Source organism: Astatotilapia calliptera, chromosome 19 (genome assembly GCF_964374335.1).
Source record: "Astatotilapia calliptera chromosome 19, fAstCal68.1, whole genome shotgun sequence".
NCBI classification, from domain to species: domain Eukaryota; kingdom Metazoa; phylum Chordata; class Actinopteri; order Cichliformes; family Cichlidae; genus Astatotilapia; species Astatotilapia calliptera.
The window spans coordinates 28,951,464-28,965,491 of NC_137440.1; the positions used below are offsets into that span (position 1 = coordinate 28,951,464).

A 14,028-nucleotide genomic window follows, 5' to 3' on the forward strand; every position below is an offset into this window, starting at 1 on the left:
TGGCATATCTTGGCATGGTGTGCAAAAAAATTGAGGAAAAAATTGAAAGTGGATAAGAAACGGCAGGCCTAAAAAAAAAAAAGATCCACAGCAGGAAAAGCAGTTAGTGAAGGTTATATCCTTCAGAAAAAGGAAAAATCCAGCAAAGACCTGAGAAATGCATCTGCTATTCACTGAAGCCTCATCACAAATGTGGCTTCAGTGAATAGCCACAGGAAACAGCAAGAAAATGAGGACTGGGATAGGTCTTTTCTATTAGAACTGGACTGATCTTATGGAGGGATTAATCCAGTTTTGACATTTCTGGCTCATCATCATCAGTATGTACAGAAGAGAAATCTTGTGGTACAGTATCTGTACAATGAAAATGAAAATTCTTAAAGAATCAAGCACCTTCTTACCTTACAGACCCAAAATACTGTATCACCTGAATAGAGTACTTTGCTCTACTTTTCATTAATAGATTTAAAAGTAGAATAGGAAGCAGAGCAGAGAGGCCCCTCTCCTGTGGAACCAGCTCTCAGATTTGGGAGACAGACACCCTCTCTACTTTTAAGATCAGGCATAAAACTTTTCTTTTTGACAAAGCATAAAGTTGGGACTGAATCCCTTAGTTAAACTACAAAAGGCTTAGGTTGCTGGGGCTCCCATGATGCACTTTTTCTTCTTGACTCACTATGTGTTTATACGCCACTCTCATTTAAATATTAGTTATTAATAACTCTTTGGCTCTCTTCCAGTGTCTTTTTGTTCTGTTTCATTACCTCCAATCAGTCGCGACAGATGACTGACCGCCGTTCCGCTTGAGGTTTCTTCCTGTTAAAAGGAAGTTTTTCCTTCCCACTGTCATCAAGTGCTTGCTCATTGGGATCTGATTGTTGGGAGTTTTTCTGTATTACTGTAGGGTCTTTACCTTACAGTATAAAGCACACAGACAACTGTTGTTGTGATTTAATGCTATATAAATAAAACTGTACTGAACTGAATTTTAATCAGTGGTGTTAAGGATCTTGTCATAATTATGAATGTGGACAGTACCATGTGGAAGCATTACTGAAGCAGTGTGAAATCGTCTTGACAAAGAACAGAATAAAAGGCAGCCAAAAGAAAGTGTTGAATTTCCTTCAGGAAGCCTGTAGAACTCATCCTGAAGACTACTTGAGCACATCAACACCAACAACCTCTGTGCAACTAAAGCATAAAACAATAATTAACAATGGGGGAAAAAAAGGTTTATTATAAGTAACCCTTTGGTATATAAAAAAAAAAAAAATGCAGATACACAAAAACTATATTTACAAGGATGTACTGCAAGACAGCAGCAGTTCTTTTTTTATTCTCTATTAAAATTGATTTTACATTTGCAACTATTAAATGTAGACCACATTGTCTCAACACAAAAATATTTATACGTTACAACATTGGAAGTTATGTACATTGAAGTGGTGAGGAAGACTGGCAACAGATGTTTGGCTGTTCATGTCTCAAGGTGGGGGGATCCCACCTTTCCTCTGCTAATTTTGACTCATTTGAAGAATTTCAGATTTAAAAATAAAATGAACAACATGACATTTCATTTCTGGCTTTGATCAGTCGTTATCTGAGAAGTAGAAATCCTCCTCCTCTTCTTCACTTTCAGACAGCGCCTCAATGTTTCCAGGGAACATCTCCCAAACCACGAATGTATTGTTTTCTAGTGCAAAAGAGGGGAAAAATAAATAAAACAGGTGGTCAAAGACAAAAAACCAAAACTCTACCTGTAAAGTTATGAACTCTTTTCCTTTTATCTATATATTCCTTTTGTACAACTGTTACCTAATTCTTAAGGACACTTACCCGTGTTGCCACATCTTCTCATTTTTCTTTTGGCTGATGGTGTGGGTGTGAATCTCTGAAAGTCAAAAGAAATACAGTGTTGTGTGAAACAAACTTCCATGATGAAAAATGTCACAAATTACGCCCAATCTGTTAGGAAAGAAGTACCTTTGAAGGAAGTGGGAGCTTGCAGGCGTTAAACTGATTTTTTTTAATCCTCTTCTGCAGTTGATACACGTACTTATCGTCATTGTCCCTTTAAAATCGAGGCAAAAATTAAGTGAAAACGTTGTTTTCCTGCACTCATCTCATTTCAGGTTAGAACAGACGTTCGCCCACCTGTTTGGAGAACCCATCATGCCTGGAGTGATATGCAGACACTGAGGAGTCTTTACTTCAGGGAAACGTGCCGACATAGGGGTCAAGGGTTCCAGGTCTGACACTGCCAAGTCTTCTTCGTCCTCGGAACACAAGGAAGGGAGCTGAGTGTCGAGGCACGGTCAAGAGGAATGGTTAGTTGTTGTTTAGTGTAACGACTACTCATAAAAATCCTGTGAAAGGGAGACAAACCTCAAAGCGCTTGTTCTGCATGTATTCAGAGCTGAAAACGTCATCAACATTGTCCCTGGGCATAGTCTCCAAAAACTGACGCACTTGCTGTTTTCTCTTTAGGGTTCCCACTCGGGCTGATATCACAGGATGATCTGTAACCAAACACAGGCAGATAGGCATCACCGGCTAAGGCTATGTAAGGGTGCTAAATTTGTGTATACTTTGTTCAAATCTGTGTAACAAAACAAGCTCTAGACTGTATTTAAATTTTAAAGAATTTATTACTCAAAGAGAAAACAGTAGATCAATAATGAAGGTACCTGTTGGCTGTATGCATGAGATTGTCCCATTTTACTTAAAGAGTATAATGGGACACAAAGTAGTGAATAGTGAAGTAATACTTTTCAATGCTGGAAAAATATCCCTCAAAGTTATTAATGAAACACCTTAAAATGGTACACAAATTAACTAACTTGCACAGTCGACATCCCAGAAGTGTCTATTCCCTACCTGGAGCTTGGGGCGGCTCAACCTTTTTCTTTTTGGGTTTCGTGGCTTTCTTAGCAGGACTGTACGATGCTCCCTGGGATGTGTGCTGGCTGTGGCACTCTTCTGCAGAACGGGTTCCCACCATCCGTGCTACCTTTGCCCAGTAATTTGCCATGTGCTTAGGATAGTAAGACACAGCCCTGGCAAACAGAACATAGAAAAACACGATTATAACCACAAGAGAGCGACAAGGCTTTACTGCGGATACAAAACTCACTCTTGTAGTCTCATCAGCTCTGCCTCTGTCCACTTATCCTCATCGTGCTCCGGCGGTATGCTGCCCTTGTTCGTACTGTGTTTCTTGCTGGATTGCGTGGGCGCAGCCAAAGTCTTTGTGGGTGCTGGTGCTCTGGTGCATTTGCTTGACTTGTGTTTTGGTTTGTGCCTCATCAAGTTATCTGAATCCTCTGACTTGGTGGATGAGGACCCATGTTTTGGCTGAGGCCTGCTACGAGCATTTCTACTGCTTTTACTGTGCGCTCCTTTCCTTTCCCTCCGTCTCCTTGTGGGTAACTCATTGTCCGATGACAGATTCTGGGATGTTTCATCATTCACTGGGGGAGATTCTAGGGGATTTGTGATCCGTTTTCTTGTATTTACTCTTTTTGTAGGCCTGCGAGTGGCATGTGACCCATATTTTTGGGACTTCAGTGCTGAATGCTCTCTGTTATCTTTTTCCTCTTCAGATCCTGGTGAGTTGTTTGTGGCAGAGCTGTGGCTCGACTTTGACTCCCTGTGAGTGCTCCTGCTGTCTTTACTGTGTCCTCGCTTCTTCCTCTTAATAGATAACTCATCATCTGATGACAGATGCTGTAATGTTTTAACTGAAGGAGTTTCTGGGGAATTTATGACAGCCTGTTTACTTTTAGATAATCTTGCTGAAGCACTACAGCTGCCCTGTGACTGTTTCTGTGATCTCTGTGCTGAAGACTTTTCATTATCACTGTGGTGTTTTAGGACAGTGTCCACATGTAGTTCTCTTTCTTTAGCAGGACACTTTTGGCCAGACCTTGTTATTCTTCCTGCCCCCTCCTCAGGGCTTATTAGTAGCTCTGCAGCAGGTTCGAGAAAATCAGAGTGATTCCTGTCTGGTTTAGCCTTGACTCTGTTGCGTCTGTGAAGAGGAGCCTTGACCTTCCTCAGTAGTACTGATGCCTCCTTTTCACCTAGGATCAGAGAACACAGTTTTATGCAACATGTACTTTAAAATCTCACACTGCTATGACTAAAGCTCCAAGAGCGTCTTTACCTTCACTGCAGGGCAAGAACACACGGACGGGCTCCTGCGACATCCCTGTAGACAATGTTGTATTGATCTCCTGTGGAATATCAAAATGAATATAGTTGAAGTAACTCACCCTTAATTATAACACACACAAGCCCAACTTTAGGTGCTTACAGAGTTGCAGATGGAGGTATTATAACATTCATGGATGGTAACGTTCATGAACGCATCTAGAATGACGCGCCCTCCTTTCCAGTACTCCAAAGGTGGTTTGATTACTCGACCGCTTCGAGACACTTTCATGCTAGAGGAGGGGGCACCCATGGGAGGGCAGGATTCAGCTAGAGAGAATTAACAGAGAAAGTAAAATTACTTTATTGTAAAAACAAAAACAACAACAATTTATTCATGCCCCCAAATCCACTAAAAACAAACAAACAAACAAACACGTCACCAGGTTTGTATCGTGTACTTACATGTCATAAAGGAAGTTTGCTGGTTCAAAGAACTGTTGATGAGGGAGGCCTCCGATTTTTTCTTCGATTTGATACCACTACTTTCACTTTTCTTCTGTCTTCCTCTGCCTTGGTTGCTACAGGAAAACAAAATTTAGGTCTTAACCAAGCCCAAAGGTGTAAAACAACCAATCTAAACAAATTATACAAAAAATAATTAATTTAGTCACAATCCCCCTGCAAAAACAAACACAATATATTGACCGCAAGAGCAGGGATGTGAAATTAGTGTTCTTACTCTCTCGACTCTGTCAGCATCTTGTTGTAAAGCGCCTTCCAGTCAGGAGGAAAACCCTTTTCAAACTTTTTCAAAAACCACCTGGGAAACTCTGGGAAAAAAGAAAGAGTAAATCCATGTAATACCATGCATAGGACTCTCTCTATACAGCTTTGCTTCACCCTTTTATCCATTTTTAATTTCTTCCCACGCACAATTGGAAAAAGGTTCAAGTCAGCTTACCGGGTTCAACTTTCAAGTTCATCTTCCCAACCAGGATGTAAACCCTGCCGGAGATGGTCTTTATCATAGAATTAGAAACCCTGTGCATGATGACGTTACTGTTCCATGGTATGTTGTCTTCCCTGGGAGGAAATGACCAGCAGTTAACTATGAACCTCATTAAAATCTTTTGGATGAAACCAAAAAAAATGTCTAAGTCTAATGTCTAAATGTCTATCAAATGAGAAAAGCAACCTGACATCATGTCATTCTCCTCATTCACAAAGTTCAAAATTACATCAAACAACACTTACCCGTGGATTCCATCAACAAAGAGGCCCTTGCTGTTCTTCCTCAGGAACCACTTTTTGAGATAAATCACACTCTCCTACCAAAGGAGGGAAACAAGGGGACAATGATGAACCAGAGAAAACTTGTATAGGGAAATGCAAACTGCCGCTGACCTACTTTTTCAATTTGCTCTTGAAATGTAAATGTATCAGTAACTGTTTTTCTTCAAACAGTTTTCAGGCTCAACCGACACAAGGCCTGCCATTTGTTCACTTATATTTCATTAATAGGCATTTGCTTTACTCACGCTGGGGAATGTTGCTTGCTTAGGCCACTTGTTGCACTTGAACACAGTCTCTTGTCTCTTCGGAATCAAGATCTTCGGAGAATTGAGCACGAGCGGGTCTTCGAGCAAAACGGGCTTCGATGACACAGCCGAGGTCAGAGCGTCAGCTGACTCTGATATGCGCCGGCTTACAGGAACATCACTTTCTGAGGTGTTTGTAAACACATTGTCGTCCCTCTCACCAACACTGTGAGGTGTGGAGAGAGGGCTGTCTCCGGACTTAAGGGAGTTACCTATGGGAAAGATATTGTGCCATAAGCAAAGGTGTGTTGTGCACAGTGACCTGGGAAAACTCAAACTATATCTATAGAAACTGCTTAAACCGGATGTGCTGCTTTTTTAACACCATGGCACACTCACCTGCATTAAAGATGTCCCTCGTGGTATTGATAGCTTCATGAACTCCCCGCAGTTCCCTTTTGCTTTCTCTCTCCTTCATATAAGCAAACACCTTAGCTGGAGACATTATAGGAATTTTTTCCAAAACAACACCACAGCCTGTTTCAAAACAGAAGAAATATTTTATTATTATTCTATTGTAGACGTCTACCAGGTGATTTCTATACACCTCTATATTCTGATGTAAGGTGGGGAAAGGCAGGAAAAAATGTCTCACGTCTCTCTGCCACGGATTTTCTTGGTGTAAACATGTCTTCGGGGATCCTCTCTGGTTGGTCAGTGGAGCATCCTTTGATGTTCATCCAGGTGCTGTGGGTGTTCTCCTCGCTGACAGCAGGGGCTTTCCTCTGCCGAGGCTGACATGTGAGTTCATTTCTCACCTCCTCAGTGCTGTTGGTGTTGACTTTGTTAAACTCCTGCTGCTCCCATTTTCTCTTCCTCAGCCTCTTCACCATGGGGGAAAAGGCACTGGCTGTAGACAGGGGTTTGTGGAGAGGAGCGCATTCTTCATCAGAAGCAATGCTCTTGCAGTCACTTTCGACAGGTTGAACCTTCAACGGAGTCGTGCTGGAGAGGATGAACTGATCCGCGTCTCTGACCTGAGGAGGTTCTTTGTGGATATGATTAGTCAGAAAGAGAGGGTGAGATATGGCTGTCGACTCCAGGAAACGTCTCTCGCTTCTTGTGCATCCAAGTCCCATTTCAACCACTGGAAGCGTTTCCTCCAAAGGTTTGCGGATAAAGTCTGAATACGAATACGGAGAGGTTTTCTGTGGACTCTTAATGGGCGAGAGAATCAAAGGCTGGGCTTCGTTGCCGAACCTCTGATTCTCATCGAACTCCTCGGTCACCCAGATCCTCTGCTGCTGCTTCCTGGGCGACTTTAAATTAACTCTGTACTCCTCTCGAGCGTTGTTCGGCGGACCGTTGTCGTCTTTTGCGCACATCGCTTCCTTTTGCACCTTGGATTTGAGCTTAGCAAAAACTTTGGCCGGAGATTCAAACTGCGGTTTTGTCTGTTGTAATAAATGAAAATACGAAGCCATGATTCTCGAGCTGAAGTTACCTGACTGTAGATCCGAGGCGTTAGCTAGCAGCTAACGAGCTAGCCCGCAAATTTTAAATTTCTCATCACCGCCGCCTTTGGCTCAAACCGTGTGACGTACTTTCACAACAAGTACGTCACTGCCGCTCATCTCTGGAGTTTTGTTTTTATAAATAAAACTTTATTTAAAAGTTTGAAAACGTATTCTTGCAGTCTGTAAGGTTTTTTTTTTAATTTTTATTATTTAACACGAAAATACAAATAAATATGATACTTTTATTACTCACCAAAGGTTGAGCATGTAAAAAAAAAAAGTAAATAATAATAATAAATGGATAAACGAAGAACTATACATATATAATATTCAATATAATTCAATCTAAAAATGTCAATTAAATTTAAGACTAAAAAAATGATAACCAGTGTAATATGACTTCAGAAAAGTAACTGATAATTAATTTCTTTATGAAGAATTTTAAAAAAAGAAGATGACTCTTTCACGTGATACATACAGAAAACATAAATACATAATGTTAATTTCTTTCCCTTTGTAATTTTCCCCCTAAAAAATAATATTTGCTGTTGAGTTGATATATATATATATATATATATATATATATATATATATATATATATATAGCAATGTAATTGATATGTTTGTGTATTTTAACTTATATTTGTTCTTTATCATGTAGTTTAAATTATTAAATTCTTCTAGTTTTACACACACATTCTATTCTCTTTAATTGTAGCCATGTATTACTCTAACCACTTTCCATTTGTGGATAAGAGCTCCCCAAGAGTAAAATCACTTAACTTAAAGTCTTTATTTGCATAGCAAATAATATAAAAAGATATATCTAATATTAGATTCAGACAGCTTTTCCTTAACTTTAAGGATTTATCTGTAAAAGCAATAATATTTTGGAAATTTTTATGTATTTAATTAATTTATATGTCATAATTCATAGGCCTAGCAACTTATCATACTTTCCATTGGTACTTGTACTTAAGGAGAATACTATAACGCAATTAGTATGCACAGGCCTTATTTATTGTACTCTTTTTATTGTACAGCGCTTTGTGACGGTTTTTCTGTAAAACGCGCTTAATAAATAAACTTTACTATCTTGATAACATGCATATACATGCAAAAATATGCAAAACCTGACCGTTTCTGTTGTAACTCACAGACAGTTTTGATTTTTTTTTAACCCCTGCATTTTCTCCCCTGCAGAGGGCAGTAATGAGTAAAGAACCCACAAAAGTCCAGAGAGGAAAAAACAGCACCGAAGAAGAAGGTGCCTTACCACGCAGGCGCAATCTTAGTGACATTACCGTGTTGAGTGTGTTGTGCTAAAAATTAATAGGTGGGGAATATTTTTTTGTATTTCCGTTATTCTGACTGGGCTAGATAACGGTACACTTTAAATGAAGGCGCGTGAATAACAGACTGCTGCAAACATTGGGATATAAAGTGCTTTTTGGCTGCCTTCAAACCGACGTTGAGCGAGTAAAGTGATGCAACATGGCAGCAGCGGCTGTCAATAGGGGCTTTCTTTCAGCATTAAGGACTCAAAGTTGGTGTCAGACCCGAGGACTTAACTCGTTAGCTGAGAGGACAACCAGTCGTGTCTCTGCTGTGATATGTAACCATGAGGCTGCAGGAGGACACACAAGCCTGGACAGGAGAGCTCAAGCTGGGGAGAGAAGAAGAAGAAACGGTCGGGACAGCAACAGAAGCTCCTCTTTGCTCACCTCTGTGTCGGTGGGTTTGGGGCTCTGTGGTGCGGTGCTTCTGGACACTGAAAAAGACCAAAAGGGGGACAAAGAATTGGCAATATCCCGGGGATTTCTCCAGCACATCCTCCCATCGGCTCAGTGCGCTTCTCCCTTCAAACCAGACAGCCCCCGATTTAAGTACAACTTCATTGCAGATGTGGTGGAAAAATCTGCTCCAGCTGTGGTGTACATTGAAATCGTGGGCAGGTGAGTTAACTAGAGAGGTGCCATTGACGGTAATAAATGTCAGTGAGTTTTTTTCCTGTGTCTGCGTGTGACTTATTCGGTTATGTTCCTAAATCAAGATTTCAGACAGCTGTGAGAGCACACACTGGAGTTAAACACTCAGTCCCAGAAGCTGATCTTGCTTGCCCGGACATGTACCAGAAAACACGAGAAAAGGGTCTTGTTTGTCTGTTTGTTTTTGTTTTGTTTTGTTTATTACAGATGTAACAGAAAAGGACCCAAAGCATTTGTGATTTTATTTTCAAAAAACATCATCAGCTGCTGATATACTTTAGCAGTGGATAGTCTTGTTTTTATCAGTAAGTGGAATCAGGTAAAGTCCTGACAGTCAATCCCCACCTTTACTTTTTGTGTCACAATAACCTTTTACTGTGTGTGTTTAACTTGAGCAACAGTTCTCATAAAGGAGATCTGCTTTTACCTATTTTCAGTCCAGTCCTTTTACCTGACCTTTTTCCTGAAGAGTTTTTCTTTTTTCTTTTTATTGTTGGTTAAGCTACGTAATGCTGACTGATGAAGCTGAAGTAAGATTAAAAAGGCACTTAACTCACTGGAGGAATAATGGACAACTTGCCTGAGAACCAGTTTTTGAATTGTGTTTTTAGGCACTTTGTTAATGCAGCTTGTCAAAAAAACACATAGTTTTTTTTTTTCTTTAACTGAATCTATGCAAAATGCCAAAGATAAGAGTTTGAAAAGCATGAAGTAGTATTTTTGAATCAAGATGACTCCAAAAAGGTATTAGCTGAAAAATATGTCTGTGAAGGTTCTCAGTCATCCAGGTCATCGTTGTCTAAGGAGCTTGGAAAGAAAAGCGTCTGGACTTCTTTAAGTTACTTGAAGACGTTTCACCTCTCATCCGAGAAGCTTCTTCAGTTCTAAGGTCAAATGGTGGAGAGTCCCAGATATAAACCTAGTGGGAGTAACCCCCCACAGAGGGACAAAAGGACCCCCTGATGATCCTCTAATCGCCTGAGCCAAGGTGTGAAACTGGGTGTGGGTCCCAATCAGCCAGAGTTTCGGGTGTGTTCATTGTGAAACCTGGCCCCACCTTATCATGGGCCAGGTTTCACAATGAACTCATTTTTGTCCACACCCAGTTTCACACCTTGGCTCAGGCGATTAGAGGATCATCAGGGGGTCCTTTTGTCCCTCTGTGGGGGGATTCTCCCACTAGGTTTATATCTGGGACTCTCCACCATTTGACCTTAGAACTGAAGAAGCTTCTCGGATGAGAGGTGAAACGTCTTCAAGCAACTTAAAGAAGTCCAGACGCTTTTCTTTGCAAGCTCCTTTGACTATTAGCTGAAAACATGACACATCTCAGCAGTGCGTCCTTAAAAAAATTGAGGAACCTGGACAAGTGGAGGACGTTTCCTTTTTTCTTTTTTTTTTCTTTTTTAAAGAAGAAGTGACAGGCCTGTCTAACAGTCTGTCTAAATAAAATTCAAAAGAAGACAAAATCCAGCAAAAAACCTGACACAAGACCTGAGAGATGCATCTTTAAAACACAGTGCACTGCATTTCAGCCTGTGATGTTGGGGATGTCAAAATTTATGCAATCGCAAACAGAAAAGTAGCGTCAGATCTTGATGCTACATGCTACATCTGCCAATCCATCTTTTGATTGGTGACAGCTCTATTTTTTTATTTTTTTTATTTTTTTCAGTATCACAATGATGTCAAACAAAATCAAGCATATCTGGGTAGAAAAACAAAGACTATTACTGAAAACTACAAAAATGATTACAAGAGAACTTGGAGTGTGTTGATGAATGAAGGTGATCACACCAAATATTGACTTTAAAACTAATTAGAACTGTACAAACACCGTTTTTGCCTCATATACCGTTACTCTATGTTTGCACATGTTTCAGTAAAAACAAGGAACTTATATTCCTTTTTCCTAGACACACATAAAGAAATGAGGGGTGGCTCAAGACTTTTGCACAATACGGTATCTCCTGCCATATAAACTAACCCTGAGAAACCAGGGTCAGTAAGATAAGCTGCATTTACTTCTTTACAGACACCCGTTCTCAGGACGAGAGGTCCCAGTGTCAAACGGCTCCGGTTTTATCATCAGCAGCGATGGTCTCATCATCACCAATGCCCACGTTGTAGCCAACAAGCGAGGCGTCCGTGTGAAGCTCACCAATGGAGAGACGTACAATGCCATCGTGCAGGATGTCGACCCTGTGGCGGACATCGCCACCATCAAAATCTCTGCAAGGGTGAGCAAGAAAATACAGGCCAGTCTCAGTGAAAGGAGCTAAACTAGCATGTGTGCTTTCACCACAGACAGAGAAACACAGAGCTTTATTTCAGATGCTCTTTCTCTCCCCTGACATGCAGAACCCGTTACCCACTCTCACACTCAGCCAGTCGTCTGACATCCGACAGGGAGAGTTTGTGGTTGCCATGGGAAGCCCATTTTCGTTACAAAATACAATCACATCGGGGATTGTCAGCTCAGTGCAGAGAGGCAGTAAGGAGCTGGGCCTGTCCAACTCCAACATGGAGTACATACAGACCGATGCAACCATTGATGTGAGTACTTGAATAGAATATATTTAAACTGGAATATGTTGATAGTGTATTTTCAGTGACTCAGGCATCTCCTGTCGTGTTTCTAAATGCCACATTTGACTAATTGTTTTTCAGTTTGGAAATTCTGGAGGTCCCCTCATTAATCTGGTGAGTCACAAGTCCTGTTTGTGTGTCTCACTCTCACACACTCACTCTCTCTCTCTCTTTGTGATGCAATACAGTGGCAAAACCATTGCTTTGCAGCCTGTTTCCGATTGATGTATTCTAGTCTATTGAAGTGTTTATTTTAAGTCACACAGCATGCAGTGCTGGAATTAAAGTGCTCTCCAGTAAGTAGTCATAAAATGTGCCTTGATTTCAGCCACAGGTATATACAAACACATGCTGATTGGGCTAACACCACAGAAACTAAAACCATGATAATACTTTGAGTGTTTACTGAGCACACCCATTAAACACTCAGTGTCCTGGTGAAAGAAGTGTGGGGTTGATGTGCGATTAGCCCGAACAATTTAAATGGCCAAGTCATCTCAGTTGATGATGCGCCAGGTGTTTGTTGACTAAATGTTGTTGGATCTGATCTCATAGTTCCGCAAATCAGAGTGCCTTATCTCTCCTTTTATTAGGATGGTGAAGTCATTGGTATAAACACCATTAAGGTTACCGCTGGCATCTCCTTTGCAATTCCGTCTGATCGTGTGAGGCTTTTTCTGGAGAAAGCAGCCAAAAGAAAAAGTAAGAAAACGATCAAGAATCAAAAGCAATGCATCGCATCTTTTTATGTGGCTTTCTACCTCATGGTGTTATAAAAAATATGTTAGAAAACCTGCAGTCTTTCATGAAGTTCACACATCTTTTCTCACCTCTCCCAGGCACTTGGTTTCATAAGGATGAGACGAAGCAGCGGTACATTGGTGTTATAATGCTGACGCTGACGCAGAGGTAAATGTAGCGAGCGATGCCCCGTTAGAGCAGCAGTGCGCAGTGTTTGATCTAAAACAAGGTGTTTTCTGTGTGTTCCTTTAGGATCATTGCTGAGCTGAGGTTGAGAGACTCATCTTTTCCGGATGTGACTCACGGTATCCTGATTCACAGGGTAATCAAGGGCTCTCCAGCTTACAGGTAAGCATAAAGGATGCTTCTTCTTTCAGCTCCTCAAGTTCAGCAACTTATATTGAGGTTGCTTTAATCTAATACATGTGTTTGTGGTTGTAATTAAGATGCAGGCATATGTGAGATGTTTGTACAGACTTATAGTGACTTGGTGCACACAGAATAAATTTTTACTTTTGTCATTATTGCTGTATTAAGGGGAATTTACAGTGGCCCTGAGGGTTCAAATGCATAGCAACTTAAGAAAGCACCAGGAAATAGATGAAAAACACAAAGTCGAAGTTGAATGAAACACAGTAAATGTAGACAAAAAAAATCTCACAAAACACAATGTTTTTGGGGACACAATGTGACGGACAACTGCAGAAGTGACAGAAACCAAAACGTGCGAAGGATTGCACTGAGACATCAGGATTCATCTGTGTGAAGAAAAGGCAAAGTTATGTGTGTGTTAATAGCAGGATTCATAACTGAAGAGGGTCTTTTTGTTTTTAAAGCTGTAGATATACGTTATACGTTTGTTTTTGTTGGTATATAATTGTCGTATGTCTTGTTTCAGAGCTGGCATGCAAGCCGGAGACATTGTGCTGGAGATAAACGGGGCCAAGGTGAACACCTCAGAGGAGATCTATGAGGCCGTCCGCAGCAGCGACAAAATCACTATGCAGGTGCAGCGAGGACAAGAGATACTCCGCCTTCACATAACTCCTGATTATATAGATTAATGCAAACTGCATTATTTCATGTCAGCCGCTGGACAGAATGAGTTGTTAGCTTGTGTACACCAGAAAACTGTGAAACCTTACAGTGACTGTGTTCAAAAGAAAATGTTTGCTGTTTAATAAATTAGATTTTATGTAAAAGTTTTCTTATATTCTCCAGTATTTCACTAACATTTGGAGAGGTGTCAGCTTACAGTGAATGTGTAGGCATTTTAGCCATAGTAAGTGTTACCTGTTTAAAACTACACTGGTGCAGTCTTCATGGTGCCATTTTTCATTAAATGATAAAAGCCATGCTCACTGTTTATTCACGGAGGGGTTCTTAGTGAATTCTACCTCTTCTTTCTTACTTATTGCTCAGAGTAGCCAAACTTGTGTCTCTTGTAATGATTTGTGTCCAAAATGCATTATTTGTAAAATAAAAGCTCACGGAGCCTGA

The 14,028-nt window shown here is 40.6% G+C and overlaps 2 protein-coding genes across 2 annotated transcripts; one reads left to right on the top strand and one right to left on the bottom strand.

Annotated features, from left to right (window-relative positions):
• Positions 1-1,210: 1,210 nt before the first annotated feature.
• Positions 1,211-7,374, bottom strand: mis18bp1 (MIS18 binding protein 1). The gene is made up of 16 exons (XM_026151742.2): positions 6,349-7,374; positions 6,093-6,230; positions 5,694-5,965; positions 5,410-5,483; positions 5,117-5,238; positions 4,895-4,985; positions 4,618-4,733; positions 4,316-4,482; positions 4,166-4,235; positions 3,134-4,082; positions 2,878-3,056; positions 2,386-2,519; positions 2,155-2,297; positions 1,984-2,071; positions 1,837-1,891; positions 1,211-1,693 (listed from the first exon to the last, which is right to left on the bottom strand). The coding sequence occupies exons 1-16, from the start codon at positions 7,175-7,177 to the stop codon at positions 1,590-1,592; spliced, it is 3,531 nt and encodes a 1,176-aa protein (XP_026007527.2). The 5' UTR covers positions 7,178-7,374; the 3' UTR covers positions 1,211-1,589.
• A 1,096-nt stretch (positions 7,375-8,470) lies between these two features.
• Positions 8,471-14,028, top strand: LOC113011653 (serine protease HTRA2, mitochondrial-like). The gene is made up of 8 exons (XM_026151268.2): positions 8,471-9,165; positions 11,234-11,438; positions 11,560-11,754; positions 11,869-11,901; positions 12,381-12,489; positions 12,627-12,696; positions 12,781-12,876; positions 13,427-14,028. The coding sequence occupies exons 1-8, from the start codon at positions 8,705-8,707 to the stop codon at positions 13,590-13,592; spliced, it is 1,335 nt and encodes a 444-aa protein (XP_026007053.1). The 5' UTR covers positions 8,471-8,704; the 3' UTR covers positions 13,593-14,028.